The sequence below is a fragment of the Aedes aegypti genome, chromosome 1 (assembly GCF_002204515.2).
Source record: "Aedes aegypti strain LVP_AGWG chromosome 1, AaegL5.0 Primary Assembly, whole genome shotgun sequence".
Taxonomy (NCBI): Eukaryota; Metazoa; Arthropoda; class Insecta; order Diptera; family Culicidae; genus Aedes; species Aedes aegypti.
The window spans coordinates 144062229-144077879 of NC_035107.1; the positions used below are offsets into that span (position 1 = coordinate 144062229).

Here is a 15651-nt window from a genome sequence, read left to right on the forward strand (position 1 = left end):
TTACCCTCGCTCGTCAATTAAAACGATCGTTTTGTTCTTTTTGTTGAAAGCGAAGCAGTTCCTCACTCGTATACCGTGAGTTCCATTGGGATGGGTAACCTCAGCCTTGACCGTGTATCTCCGACCGTATACAGTTTCCTGTACCCGACGTTCGTTTTCGTAGAACTTGAGCGCCACAGGAGAGTTGTCATCCCTGAAATCATCGAAACGAGTTTTGCAATAATAGGTGAAGCGTTTCTATACTTTTGGCAGAAAGTGTAGATATACTAAAAAGAGAAAACACCATGCTGAGGGCTGAACCCAAACGGTGACTTGAATTACAGTTTTAATTGTTTTGAACTGTTTTCAGAGTTTTACGCCAAAATTTGTTAAGTGCACTTCACAGATTATGAGATTACGGTTCTAATGCCATACCGGTTTAAAATTGTGATCGATCATAATATATATATATATATATATATATATATATATATATATATATATATATATATATATATATATATATATATATATATATATATATATATATATATATATATATATATATATATATATATATATATATATATATATATATATATATATATATATATATATATATATATATATATATATATATATATATATATATTATATTATGCTGAGAAAATTAGACACGTTTATACTACGTCCTTCAGCAAAAAAGCGTGTTGCTCTGAAAGTAATGAAATGATCATATCAGCATGAGTTAGACTTTGTTATCAAACATATCAAATTATCTGTACGTCCCATCAAAATGTGGACTTCGGCAAAGTTGTAGCTGGGAAGATTTCACATGAGGAGAGTTCGTTCACTTTTCCATAGATTATTATAACGAGCAGTTACAGGACTGAACACAAAAGGTTGGCGTTTTCCATAGTAATTTCCATATAACCTTCAAATGGTGTGTGCACAACCAAATTTCTTCCAAATCACATCAAATTTTGGGAGAATGATTTTAATCATAATTGACACCGTTTAAGCATAAGGGAGCAAAAACTTTAAAAATTGCATCTGTCTATTGCGCACAGTATCTGCTCCTCTTGTAACTTTTATTTTATTCTGATAAAAACAATCGTTCAGACAGCATGCTTATTTGCTTACCTAGCGAATCCTGTTTTGCCACATGTGATAACGTAGAATTTGTCATCGGCTAGCTCCAACGTTTTGTGAACTCGTACGGCCAGTTGAACAGATCGCTCCTCGGAACGCTGTGGACAAGAGAGAAAAAGAATGTAGGAGATAAATATTTAATGTGACAATTAATTTCGTACAAGGTTCATTATTTTAAGACTGATACATATAGATTAGGTTGCATTATGTTGAATTAATTACGGGATTACATTAGAGGTTTCTTTTAAGGTGAAGATGAATCGAAGCCAAACTTCAAATTTTCAAAGACACAAATCTGGAGAACCGAACACCCGTTTGAGCTAAAAACTTAATGGATTGGTCACAGCCAACTATTGGCAATCGATTTAGTTTTAAGCTTAAACGGTTGTTTGGTTCCCCAGATGTATGCTCTTGAAAAATTGAGGTTTGGCTTCGATTCATCTAGTAATATGGAGATCACAATTTCTTCTCCCTTATCTTATATGTTTATCAGTTTTGCTAGACATGTTTCTGAGTTGTAACATATTTTTTTAAAAGAATTACGACTCTTGTTTCCAAACATTCTTGAAATTAAAAAAATATCAAACATGCTTTTCGGCTGTTTTATTTGCCACACGAAAATTGTGTCTTCGGGGGGTAAATATTGTTGTCATTTATAGTCCTAGTCCTTGAATTGTCAGGTCTGGATATTTCAGGTACATGACTTGGAGAAAATTTATATCTTGTGAGCACAGCTTGTATTGCCAAAACAAACAACCTTACAACATATTAGCGTAAAAACAATACAATCGCTCTTCATATGTGGAGCATGTTTAAAAGTTTTTCAATAATTAAAATTATCTTTAGGCACAACAATTTGCAGTAGAAATCATTGCCACTATTGTTGTGGTATGTCGGTAATGAATCAACATTGCAAAAATTAACTCCGGTGGAGGTGTTTTAGAATTGAAAATCCTGAAAATCGAATTTCAAGGTCATCAATGCTTTCATTGTGAAGATTTTAAGATCACATATGGAATAAAACCATTTACCCCTCTACTACCAGGATCAATTTTTCGTCAACAAATATTCAATTCGAAAATTTTTGATTTTCTAATTTTTTTTTACAAGTTTTTTTTTTCAGAATCTGTATCATTTTTGATTCGTCATCGGAAATGTTCCAAAATTCCTTGGACACACCGACACGTTGCCAGAACCCATGTAAATATCTCAGGCTGCAGAATGTTTAACGTGCTCGGCCCATTCACTTTTCGAAACAGTATTTTTAAGAGAAAAAAAGGAACCTGTGTTGGTGCAATAGCTTTGAATAAAAAATTATAATTTAATTTTAGGATTTCTTGGAGACAATTCAACCTATTTGGATTTCAGAGAAGCTCCTTATTACCTAACATTTTTAGCGCACAAATTTTGTTTTTGATAAATTGACTTGAATCAAAGTAATGGCAAAAGAATTTTTTTATGGGAAGTGTCGGTCCCCTAAAGAATATTGAAATATCTGCAAAATCCGATGACAAAAATAGAAGAGATTTTTGAGAACTTTTGAGAAAAAAAAGGTGTAAAAATATTGAGACACGAAAAAATTATCGCAATTTTAATATTTTTGTGGTGAAAAACTGAAGCTGTCGGTAGAGGGGTTAACATGCTGTAGGTTTTAAAAATGAAAACATCGAACGGAATTCTTAAAGAATCGGAATACATAATTGGTTTGGTATTTTGTGGTGTGGAATGATTAATAAAATTTTGAGAAATTCATAGGAAGATTTTCTTATAAGGAATTCCCGTTCGAATTTATTGAAGCTCAGAAGAGTTTTTAATAGATTTCCTGGAATAATTTCTGGATGTATTCTGGATCAATTCCTGTAAAAAAACGTTGTTGGCGGAGACACTTTTGTTCGGACAAAACACCTATTGATAGCAGCTTTTTCGTTAAGCAGCTTCTATGCTGAAAAATTCATTTATTTATCACATTTTAAACTATTCTAAATTACATGTTTTTTAATTATGAATCGTGGTTTACGGCTAACCAGCCGAGTGGAAGTTTTAACAACTATCGGGGAGTCGTGAGTTCGATTCTCACTGATAAGACGTGTAACTTTTTCGCAAATCTTCACATCAATTTGTCCATCTAATCCAATTGCAAATTATATGTAATGTTTAGCATTTCGGTAGTTGTTAAAACTTCCACTCGGCTGGTTAGCCGTAAACCACGATTCATAATTAAAAAAACATGTATTTATCGAGCAACGGACTCATGTTCCGTAACCGGTCGTTTGAGAACGTCGCGACCCATTGGAAGCCCACACAATAGATACCTCAGCCAGCGCAGTTGCTGGCTAGTGTAGTGTGCTATTCCTATACCTAAAAAACAATGCGCTCTCGGGCTAGGCATTGGATATATATATAGAAAGCGTTATGTTTGGATGGGCATCTAATTCTTCCGAAAGAGGTGCACTTTGCGAAAAAGGACCACGTGATTATTGAGCTGAAATCGAATTCAGGTTAACTTCTGCGTTCATGAGTCCTCTCATGGCGTAGTGGTAACGCGCCCCAACTAGAGATCGGGGAGTCGTGAGTTCGATTCTCACTGAGAAGACGTGTAACTTTTTCGCAAATCTTCACATCAATTTGTCCATCTAATCCAATTGCAAATTATATGTAATGTTTAGCTTTTCGGTAGTTATTCTAAATTACTTTTTAGTGTGCATATCCGTGTTTTACAAAAGTTTTAACTCCCGCCGTCATACACCACTTACTGCAAATACTTCACCTCCACTATCTGCACATTATTGTTCAGTGTTGCCAGTTTCACAGAAAAATCACCACAACAAACGTAATGAATTCACAAAGAAATCCATAAGACTGGATGATAACAAAGATTGAAAGAACAACTGGAAAAATTGGCGTTTGAACTCCTTGAAGAAAGGATGAGGGATTTCCTCAAGAAATCTCTGGTAGAGTTTGAGGGAAATGTCTAGAAGAATAACCGGAGGGATATTTTGAGAAGTGCCTGAAAATATTCAAGAATAAATTTATTAAAAAATCACTAGAACAATTTTTGAAGCTTTAACCCAAGGAATCATAGAATAAATTCTTATTAAGAATGATAGCGTAAGAGTCTTTGGAACTTTCTCCAGTCTCTAGAACTACCAGGACTTACTGCATGAAAACAAAAATAGTGACCTTAGCGACCGTTTCGGTCATGAAACCCCTTTAGAGATCTATTAAAAATAGGGACCTGCAGTAAAATAGTAACCAAGTCTTTATAATGTGACCTGCTGTCCATCTTTGGTGCCTTGAGATATTTTTTTTGTGAAATATATCATTATTTTTTTTCTTATGAAATGCATTTGTTTTAGAAGAGGGTGAGCTGGATGAAGCCCCTTTTGAGGGCTGCTGGAGAACAGTGAAAGCAACCATCAACGATGCAGCTGAGAGCAACGTCGGGTACGTGGGACGGAGTAGACGGAACGATTGGTTCAACGAGGAATGTAGGCATATTTTGTAGGAGAAGAACGCAGCGCGGGCGGTCATGCTGCAGCAAGAGACCCAGCAGAACGTGGAGCGTTATAGACGGAAACGGCAACAGCAGACCCGCCTCTTTCGGAAGAAAAAACGCCGCCTGGAGGAGACGGAGTGCGAAGTGATGGAACAGCTGTGCCGGTCTCAAGAAACACGCAAGTTCTATTAGAAGCTCAACGCATCCCGCAACGGCTTCGTGCCGCGAGCTGTGATGTGCAGGGATAAGGAGGGGAAACTTTTTGATGGACGAGCAATGAAGGTCGGGACAACGGAGGAAATGCCTTCGTCGGTACTGCGGAGGATGGAAACCAACCAGCCCCCACTTTGAGAGAGGTTGAGGATGCCATTCACCAGCTCAAGAACAATAACGCTGCTGGTAAGGATGGTATCGGAGCTGAACTCATAAAAATGGGCCCGGAGAGGCTGGCCGTTTGCTGCACCGGCTAATAGGCACAATCTGGGAAACATAACAGCTACCGGAGGAATGGAAGGAAGGGGTAATATGCCCCATTTACAAGAATGGCTACAAGTTAGATTGTGAGAACTTTCGAGCGATCACCATTCTAAATGCGGCCTACAAAGTATTATCCTAGATCATCTTCCGTCGTCTATCACCTATAATAAGCGAGCTCGTGGGAAGATATCAAGCCCACTTCGTTGACGGCGGATCGACAACGGACCATGTCTTTTCTGTACGGCAAATCCTCCAAAAATGTCGTGAATACCAGGTCCCAACGCATCACCTTTTCATCGATTTCATGGCGACATACGATAGTATCGACCGCCTAGAGCTATGGAAAATCATGGACGAGAACAGCTTTCCCGGGAAGCTCACGAGACTGATAAGAGCGACGATGGAAAGTGTGCAAAATTGTGTGAAGGTTTCAGGCGAACATTCCAGTTCGTTTGGATCCCACCGGGGACTACGACAAGGTGATGGACTTTCGTGCCTGTTGTTCAATATTGCGCTAGAAGGTCTTATGCGGAGAGCCGGGCTTAACAGCCGGGGTACGATTTTTAGGAGATCCGGACAATTTGTATGCTTCGCGAGGCAGCGTAAGTTGGACTGGTGGTGAATGCGTCCAAGACAAAGTACATGCTAGCTGGTGGGGCCGAGCGCAACAGGGCTCGCCTAGGTAGCAGTGTTACGATAGACGAGGATACGTTTGAGGTGGTCGACGAGTTCGTCTACCTTGGATCCTTGCTGACGGCTGACAATAACGGTAGCCGTGAAATACGGAGGCGCATCATCAGAGGAAGTCGGGCCTACTATGGCCTCCACAAGAAGCTGCGGTCACACCCGCACCAAATGTACCATGTACAAAACGCTAATAACGCTATCTACGGGCATGAAACGTGGACGATGCTCGAGGAGGACCCAATCATAGGTTTCCTAGAGGACACCCAGTGGTCCCAAAAGTGGCCACTTCAATTAAATTCCCACTTTGAGTCTACAGTTACTTTATTTACGACAAGGCATGAAGAAAGAGCCGTCGCATGATATGTTTTGGTGTAAAAACAGAAATGTCCCCAATGACAGGTTCCTTCGGGGACATCCGTTGGTCCCAAAAGTAGTCACTGTAGTCAACTATCCATTTTGAGTCTACAGTTGCCCTATTTACGACAAGACATAAAGAATGAGCCGTCGCATGATATGTTTTGATGACAAAATCGTCCCCTATGGAAGGTTCCCCCGGGGCACTTGGCGGCGCCATGAGTGGCCAAATCTGTACAAGACATGCTTCCGGAAATCCGGATTATTACCGGTATCCGGTGGTCATAGTTCATCTCCGTGGATGCACCTCAAAACTAGATTAGTTGACCCGTCCATTACTTCTTAAAGAATTGAAATCGATCAATTTTTGTCAAAGTTCCAGCATTCCAAAGTTGGCCCAATTTTTGCCTGTCCCAGTTATTTAGACAACCCCCTGTACATTTATGCTTGTCGTGTGATAGGAATTGCGGCTTATCTACTGTAATAGTAATTTTAAGCTGTACGTAATTTCAAAGTTATTGTGTTTTCGTTTTCAATGTGAGCGCTCAAATTCTATATTTAAAAATAATATAAAACTTCTCAAATTTGAAGTGTTACGGGGGGGTGAATGTTGCGCACAATAGCGCATTTTAAATTATAGCATTTATCGTAATACGCATATTGACAGTTAGCATTCATCAGGAACAAATACACAACATAGATAATATTTAGAAGTGAATGGCTGTGCGAAGATGGAGATGCTTGCTAAAAGGAATCAATTGCTTCCCTGCAGTTTGTCACCGAATTTGTGAGTAAAACCTAATAAATGTTATATATAGCTTTGTAGCTGAGTGAAGACAAATATTCTGGTCTTAATTTCTGCTAAAAGAGTCGATGTCAGAAGCACCTCCCGCAATCGCAACACTTGTTAATATTGCAAAATCTACTTTTCATCCATTATATAATTGATTGTCTTTAATGTTCATCAAATGAAATAAATTTCCAACCCCAAATGTACAAATACTTACAGCTGTTCAACTAAATGCATTGTTTGCTTGTTGGGTGAAACTAGCTATCTTGATTTTACTACTTGTGTAACATAAGTAGGGTAGAAGCACCGGTTTTGGCCATACGCCATAGTGGATTATACACCGTTTTACATAGCCAATCAGAATGAAACCTTTTGTGTAGATCACATTCATATGATAGAGCTACATTCATTAACTTGTCCAAATTGATTCAAAACATAAGAAAAACAATTATTTTTTCTTATAATTTTAACTCCCATACACCTACCCTGTCCTTTGGTTCAGAAAGGGGTATGGGCGCGTTCTGCCAACTCGGTCGAGGCAGATTTCTTGTGTGAACAAGTTACAACATGGACGTTCTAAAGTGCCAGAATGAAGTGTTGTACTTGTGGGGAGTACTTGAAGATGGGATGGAAGATCATTACTTCGCGTTCGTGCTTTACTCCTGCTTATCTTAAAAGTTATATACAATAACCGACCCTAAGTTTAACTATCGAAATTAACAGTTGCAAATACAATAATCGTTCTGAGTTCACTAACATGTCGTCGCGTTAATTTTATCATAATGATCTTTAATCTACATCCGTCGAACCATTCTGAATGGCCGTTGTGAGAACCAAGAACTTCTCACATGCATTAAAGCTGAATTGTCCTACATTGAAACATTGAGGTTTTCGCTCTTTTGGATTCATTTTTTGTTGTTCGTCCTCAGTATTGTTGAGATGTCCTGAATGCCGCACATGGCGTACAGTGATCGTTGCCATGGAGTTTCTCGTAAGCTGCATGGGGATTGTTATCATGGGAATCCAAAGAGCGAATTTTCTATGATTTCATTGTAGGCCAATACAGCAATAAAGCATGTAATAATCACTAACATTTCTTCTCTCTTTATCCTTGTTTTCGTATCTAACCCGACATTACAACGAGGAAAAATCCATTGGAGAGGAAAGACATGGCAGCGTATTGGCCGAGAAAAGTTAAGTATCATGTTCTTGTAAATATTCTTATTACTGATTGCAAGATGAATCAGATTAACTAAATTTTTAACTAATAACAAACTTGTTCCACAGAGCTATTTACAAAACACCACCCAAAATCCCTCCTTTCCCATATCCTTAGGCAAAACACTTCACTACCGCTATATGTATGACTGATTCATGTTCTTTTGACCTTGCATCATTCATACGTGTATTGGAAGTCAAGAGTAGAAGCAAAACTTAAAGAACCTTCTGGTCAAAGATGTTGCGTTGCCTACTTCCCAAACTCCAAAACCCCCCGGTGTATAATGGACGGTGTGAGTTTTCAAACTTATGCTGGAGACTTGGCCCCTGACCCCCTTTCATCAATAAAATAAAATAAAATAAAATAATTTTAACTCCCATACACCTAATTTGGCCAGGGCACTCCTAATTTGGCCACTCTCATGAGAAACCAATGCAATTGACCAATTTAGGAACCGAAGTTAAATCTCTGGCCGAAACTGGTTCCGCTGGCCTATATTGACCAACGGGATTTTCAAAGCGAAAAAATGGTTTTGGCTCAGTTTTGATATTTTACACATATAATTTGGATTGAAAGCTTGCATTTGACATATTTGTTGTATAAATACGGCTTCCCATTCAGTTTTTATTGACATTTTCTCTTAGGCTGGCCAAAACCGGTGCTTTTACCCTATTTCTTGTGTTTTCTTTATCGTATTTTCTTTACTTGCTAACTGATCACGTACTTGCTGTTGCGGTTCTAACTACTGATGCACCGAATTTCAGTGGACATTTTGTCCTTTTACGGAAGCACCACACTAGAAAACGGACCAGTATGCAACGCTCAGTTGCATAGTCAAAAAACGTTCATCAAGAAAAGCTTATCGGTCTGAAGCGGGAATCGAACCCTTTCTTTTTAACACGATGTGACTAAAATCCTGACGACACTAACCGCACGGGCATGAACCCCACGTGACCAGTTTTTAGGATTTACAGGGTGTCGACTACGTATTACGAATCTACAGAATTTTGTATCTTCAATGTCGGCACCCATGTTAAATGACGTAAATTTATTGCACAAATTATGTAAATTTCCGTCACATTGAATTTAATTTTGTTTTTATCACACAACATATCCGTCTCATTTGACCCAATTTTACACAAATGACGCATTTTTTAGTGGAAATACAGTGCTCGTTCGGTTTTGGCATCATGCCAAAAATGTTCATGTTGCCTAATTTAAACCGTGCTAAAATTGAACAGTTGTCTTCATTGAAATTTTTATCAGCGTTAAATTTAGCTATTTTGAACATGGCAAGCCTAAAAAAGCCCACAGAAATATTAAGATTGACAGGATTGGTGACTGACCATGAACCATTTTTTGTTGTAGGGGAAAAGCACCGGTTTGGCCAGCCTAAGAGAAAATGTCAATAAAAAATATATGGAAAGCCGTATTTATACTAAAAATATGTCAAATGCAAGCTTTAAATCCATATAATGTGTGCAAAATATTAAAACTGAGCTAAAATCATCGTTTCGCCTCGATAATATAGTTGGTCAATATAGGCCACCAAAACCAGTTTCGGTCAGAGATTAACTTCGGCTCCTAAATAAAGCAAATCTCAAGTACCACTCCATATATCAATGTGAAAAAATATCATATAATTATATATATGTAGTGCACAACCCATTAAATTTTCAGCTTCATCGGTTCACTAAAACTCGAGATTTGCTTTTGCAAAGTTGATGTTTGTTGATGAAAATTGTTAGGATGAGACAAAAGATAGGAAACATTTTTGAATTTTGAGGGATTTGAATGGAAGCCAGTAGAGTGTTGAACTAGCTTTAAGTTAAAAAACACTAAAATGAAGGAAAAAAAAAATGGAAGCCAGTATCTGCCAGAATCTTGAACATTCAAAATGCTTTCAAAATTAAAACCGAATCATCGCTTGGCTTCGTTCGTGTTATCAAAAAATGACAACCTGGAATTAAAATGATTATGAAACAAAGCCAAACCTCGAATTTTCAAGAGCACTAATCTAGAGAACTAAACAGCGCATTGAGCTGAAAATGTGATCGATTGGTCATCATTAGAAGTTACCAATCGATCAAATTTTTAATACGAATGGTTATCAGGTTCTCTAGATCTGTACACTTGAAAATTCGAAGTCTGGCTTCGTTTTATAATCACCTTAACGTATAAAGAGAATGTGTAAAGTAGTCAATTGTCCTGAAAAAGGTTACTGAATCCATTTTATATTTTAAAAAATGGGGTGGATACCGGCTTGGTCCAAGATGTTCCCAAACTATCCATGGCTCAAGATATTCGAAGCAATTGAATATTTGATAAATCAGTTTTGTTAACAAAATAACGTAATTAAAACCTTGTTATTGTGTTCTTTAACGATAGAATCGATTTAAAAGATAGGAATATTCATTACCTGTATGAATGTACTGGTTGATAATGGGTGCAGTACTTCATGAAGCTCAAGCTTAAAGTGGTTTGCAGCTGTCCAGTGAAGGATGGAGGATCAATTGGTGAGCTCGTTTCATGTTTTGATTTCAAATCTGTGAACTATGTATGATTGTACATTTTTATCGTTACAAAGGTGGGGATGTTCCGTAAATATGATTGTATAATAAACTATAAATGGTTCGTCACTTCAAGTGTCGGCATTAGTTTTCTTCGATTTGAAAGTTTTTCATATTAGCAAAACATATATTTATCAGCATGTTTATATCGCACCACATTTTTTATCATGGTCCAATCGCTTTTCAAAGTGAAATCTATGACCCAAGTATCCCTCCATTAACAAACATCCTTTTTAGTAACAGTAAGTGGATATGCAGAGGTGTAAACACGGTTTCCTCATAGAAAAGGTTAAACGCTAATATTCCTTCCCCCAATCTCACCTAACTGCAAGAACGTGACCGGCGTCGTTATTGGCCCTGTATAAATGGAGGTATTGAACTATGCACACTGAAGAAGATTGTGGCTAATATCAGCCAAACTTATAGTTGTTTCTTTCTGCATCTTCACTAACTTCCGTCAATCATGGAATAGCAATCAGAGATATGCGTAGTAAGCCTAAACTAAGCTAAATTTGTATTGCTATGAGGAATTCTTACAGTAATTTTTAGACTCTAGCAACCTACTGTTCCCAACTCAGTTTGATTTTTCGATAATAGGGAGACTTACGGCTTCGGCACCATTCGACTATTACCGGCAACCAAATTTCAAACGCCAAATACACAGTATTTTTCTATCGAAACACACCAGATGATTCTTTATTCTGCCCGCTTCCCGCTGGCGAGATTTCCGAGACTAATCAAACGATATGCCATCGATTCAAATGAGCACGCCTCAAAATGCGACTGATTTGGAGCTGCCGAAGAGATTCACCAGCAGTTGTTATGGGAAAGTTGCCGAAGAGAATGAGGCTGCCGACAATAGTCACACTGACAAGGGATGTGCGCAGCGTTGTAAAAACGTTTCCAAAAGCATTTTGACAAGTCTGTCGGTGTGAATCGATAGAGGATTGAACAACGCATAAAGGTAAATAGACAAACACGAAATTTATCTGCTGATGTCCGAGAAAATTACAAAATAAGCACGGCATCGGCTTAAGCTGCCGAGAATACGTAAGTTCCCCTATATTTAGAAGTAGACCCGAAATTTGAAAAATATGTTCTGAAAAGTCCAAAGGACGGTAGGTAACCTAGGACTCAACAGAGGAATACAAATGAATTACATGGGAAATTTTATCTTATTTTACATTTAAACGTCAATTCAAGATGCTTTCCGGACACCGCCACCGCAAAGTACGTGGTCGGTCTCGGCACTCACACAAAAGGCTTGACATAAAGCAGCTTTATTCAATATTCTTGAATGCATCGCGTGCATAGGCCGTCCTACACGTCCAAGACATGATTGATTGAGATATATGCATTTAGGAACACTTCTATCCCACACCAGCACGTTTTACACTTTCCTTCGATATCCTATTGGAGTTTTCAAACACAAAGCGATCGACAAGTAGAATGATGCGTCAATAAAGGAATATGCTGGCAAAATCCATAAATAGGTGGGATGTCTATGGAATTGCCATGCTGAGATTAAACTCATTATTGAACCCTGGCGTTATATATCGCCTTCCAAGGAAGGTCTGATTTGTAATTAATCTTCTGTTGATAGGATTGTTGGCATCCGTAGCAGTGAAAACTTCATTATTTAAGGTGCACACCGACAGAGGCGTCATCATTGCTGAACATACTCGCATACCTATTTGGAGAGAACATTATTCTGTTACTAAATCACTTATGGTGTGTCAAGGTTCGGTTCTTCTAGTGCATTGAAGTCCTTTGTGGCGTCAGAACTGGACTAGACTGGAGTGGCAAAGCTGGACGGCTGAACTGCAGCGCTAAAGACGTGACGCGAACACATAATTTGATTTGATAAATTTAATCAATTGATTCTTAAATATCGATCGATAACACACGATGAATAATTGGTTTTGATTAACCTGCTAAATAATACGAATGATATTGAACGAATTCAATTTAAGAGTATTAGGCTTAATACCGGTTTGGTTCGAATCCCGCACAGCTTCAGATTCCGGAAACTCTACTTTGTATGGGAAAGATTTCACTTGAAATGTTTCAAAATGGGCTGTCGAAAAGTTCTTAATCTGAAAGATGATTTTAATAAACAGCAATTATAGCAGTTCATGAAAATTTACAATGCGCAACTACACAGTTCAAACGAAACGTGTAAATTTCTGAGACATATAATGCACATAATTGGAGCGTGGGGTATCATGGATACTTACATTATATTTCATGTAAACTTCAATTATATCTCATGTAATCTAGCAGAATACTGTATGATTACATGACATATAACACATATTTACATGATTTAAGACTTAAATTTACACGAAATCTTGTTTACATCGCATAAATGAAGTTTACATGACGTGTAATCTTCATTATTTTAACAGTGTAGTTTTGACGTTTTCCAACGGCTTCTTCTTCTTCTTCTTCTTCTTCTTCTTCCTTCTGGCGTTACGTTCAAACTGGGACAAAGCCTGCTCCTCAAATTAGTGTTCTTATGAGCACTTCCACAGTTATTAACTGAGAGCTTTTTTTGCCGATTGACCATTTTTGCATGTGTATATCGTGTGGCAGGTACGAAGATACTCTATACCCTGGGAATCGAGAAAATTTCCTTTACATTTATCCTCGACCAGCGGGATTCGAACCCACGACCCTCAGCATGGTCATGCTGAATAGCTGCGCGTTTACCGCTACGGCTATCTGGGCCCCTTAGCGGCTTAGTGAGTTTAATTAATCGTGAGACTAATCTATTTTTATTTCTCAGGAGCTTTCCGAACTTTTAACTAAAGTATCCGGAATATGAAGCAAAAGTGTGATTGTGTCTGCGATAAGAATCATGAATAGGCCGCAAATTTCTCTTTATTCAAGTTAATTCAAGGTGTGGAATACAAATCTTCACCTACCATTCGAAATTTAAGTGCTTGCAAGGCCTAATCACGCTGCGGTTTCATACAGAACGATTCAGTTTATATGTTTTGCAATCAGTAGTAGTTCACTGAAACCTCAAGAGTCCGCACAGAAAGAAAAATCCATGTAAATTTCAGCGTGAAATCATGCACATGAAGGGAATGCCAGATATGTCGCAAATTTACACGACACATCGTGTAAAGTTACAATAACATCATGTAAGTTTCCGCTATACATAGTGTAATCTGACATGGACTCTAACCGATTACGCCATAATTCGCATAAATTTACATGATGTTTATGTAATTTTACACAATGTGTCATGTAAATTTGCGATACATCTGGCATTCCCTTCATGTGCATGATTTTACGCTGAAATGTACATGGATTTTTCTTTCTGTGCGTAATATGAATTAAAACGATATCTTATTAGAGAGTCCAACTAGCCGTAGCGGTAAATCGTTGAGAATCATTTCATGACTCTGATTCTATGGCTAGGGCAACTTCACCGGTTGTATATTTTTTGATCCAAGTTTTTACCAAAAATTGACTTGTTAGAATTAATTTGATCAGTAAAAATAGACCAACGTGGTTTGGTCTACAAAATTCTAAACTTTTGAATGATGGGTGAAGATTTTGATTCCGCAACATGGAATAGTTGAAAAGTAATAGAAATGTATGGACTTTTCATGATTCTTATTCCGGACACTGCCTTACTTTTGTGCATATACTTCGATTCAAACTGTTAAATGATCAATTACATTCGTTCAAACACTTAAGAGACGTCTAAGGCAGTTGAACATTATAAATTTATATAGATATCTATGGAAAGTGCTTATTAAAACAAGCCTGTGAATTTGAAGCTGTCTGTAATATGAATTAATACGGTACTGGAGGAATGCTCATTAGAACATATCACGAAATTGACAAAGGAGTTCCTGGCGAAACAAATGAATGAATTCATGGAGGAATTTCTGGCGGACTTGGCGTCTTGTGTGGTCATCTCTGCATAGTGGAACTCCTGGTGGAACCTATCGTTTAATATCCGGAGGAATTACGATTTGGGAGACGGACTTAGGAATTCTTGGAGGAAGACTTAAGAAATTCTTGAAGGAACTTGATGAAAATTTTGAAGGAACTCCTGGGAACGAAATCCCCAGAAATATTTGGAAGATCCCCTAAAGGAATATATGGAGGAATTCCTGAAGGAATTTTCGGAGGAACTCCCGGGGGAATTCTTGGAAAATTTCCATGAGCATTCCTAGAGCAACACCTGGTGGGATTCCTGAAGGAGCTCCGTTTGAATTCCTAGTGGAACTGCCAACGAAGTTGAATGTTGAAAAATGTAATCTAATAACTTATAGCAGAAAACGAAACACTCCGAATTTAACAATAAGGTTAGGAAACCAACATGTTAAAAAAATGTGATAAAATTAGAGATCTAGGAGTAATTTTGGATTCAAAATTAACGTTTGTTGAACATTACAACACAATAACTCATAAAGCGGGCAATATGCTTAACTTCATAAAACGTTTCGGATATCATTTTCAAGACCCTTATACGATCAAAACCCTTTACGTTGCTTATGTGAGATCCATATTAGAGTATTGTAGTGTTGTCTGGTCCCCATATTTGAAATCACATGAAGAACGAATAGAGTCGATTCAAAAACAGTTTTTACTATACGCACTCCGCAAATTAGGATGGACTGTATTTCCTCTTCCGTCATATAAAGCACGATGCATTTTGATAAACATTCAGACATTAAAACAGCGACGAGAATATGCCATGGTCGCATTTGTTAACGATATCGTTTCACAACGTATTGACTCAATAAAGCTATTATCCAATTTAAACTTTTATGCTCTCAATCGACAATTGCGTCACAGAAATTTGTTTACTTTAGATCGTTATCGTACAAACTACGCCAAATTTAGTCCTCTAAATCAAATGATGTCTGTTTACAATGAGCACTGTGAAATGATTGATCTAAGT

The 15651-nt window shown here is 37.7% G+C and overlaps 1 protein-coding gene across 3 annotated transcripts in view; it reads right to left on the reverse strand.

Moving 5' to 3' along the window:
• The window catches only part of LOC5578143, a 148725-nt gene that overhangs the window by 6967 nt on the left and 126107 nt on the right, over positions 1–15651 (reverse strand). For all 3 annotated transcript variants that reach the window (XM_021849524.1, XM_021849519.1, XM_001663663.2), the window contains exons 4-5: positions 1123–1229; positions 5–193 (exon numbers count right to left, since the gene is read on the reverse strand). In XM_021849524.1, coding sequence (XP_021705216.1) covers positions 5–193; positions 1123–1229 — 296 coding nt within the window. The remainder of the gene's footprint in view (positions 1–4; positions 194–1122; positions 1230–15651) is intronic.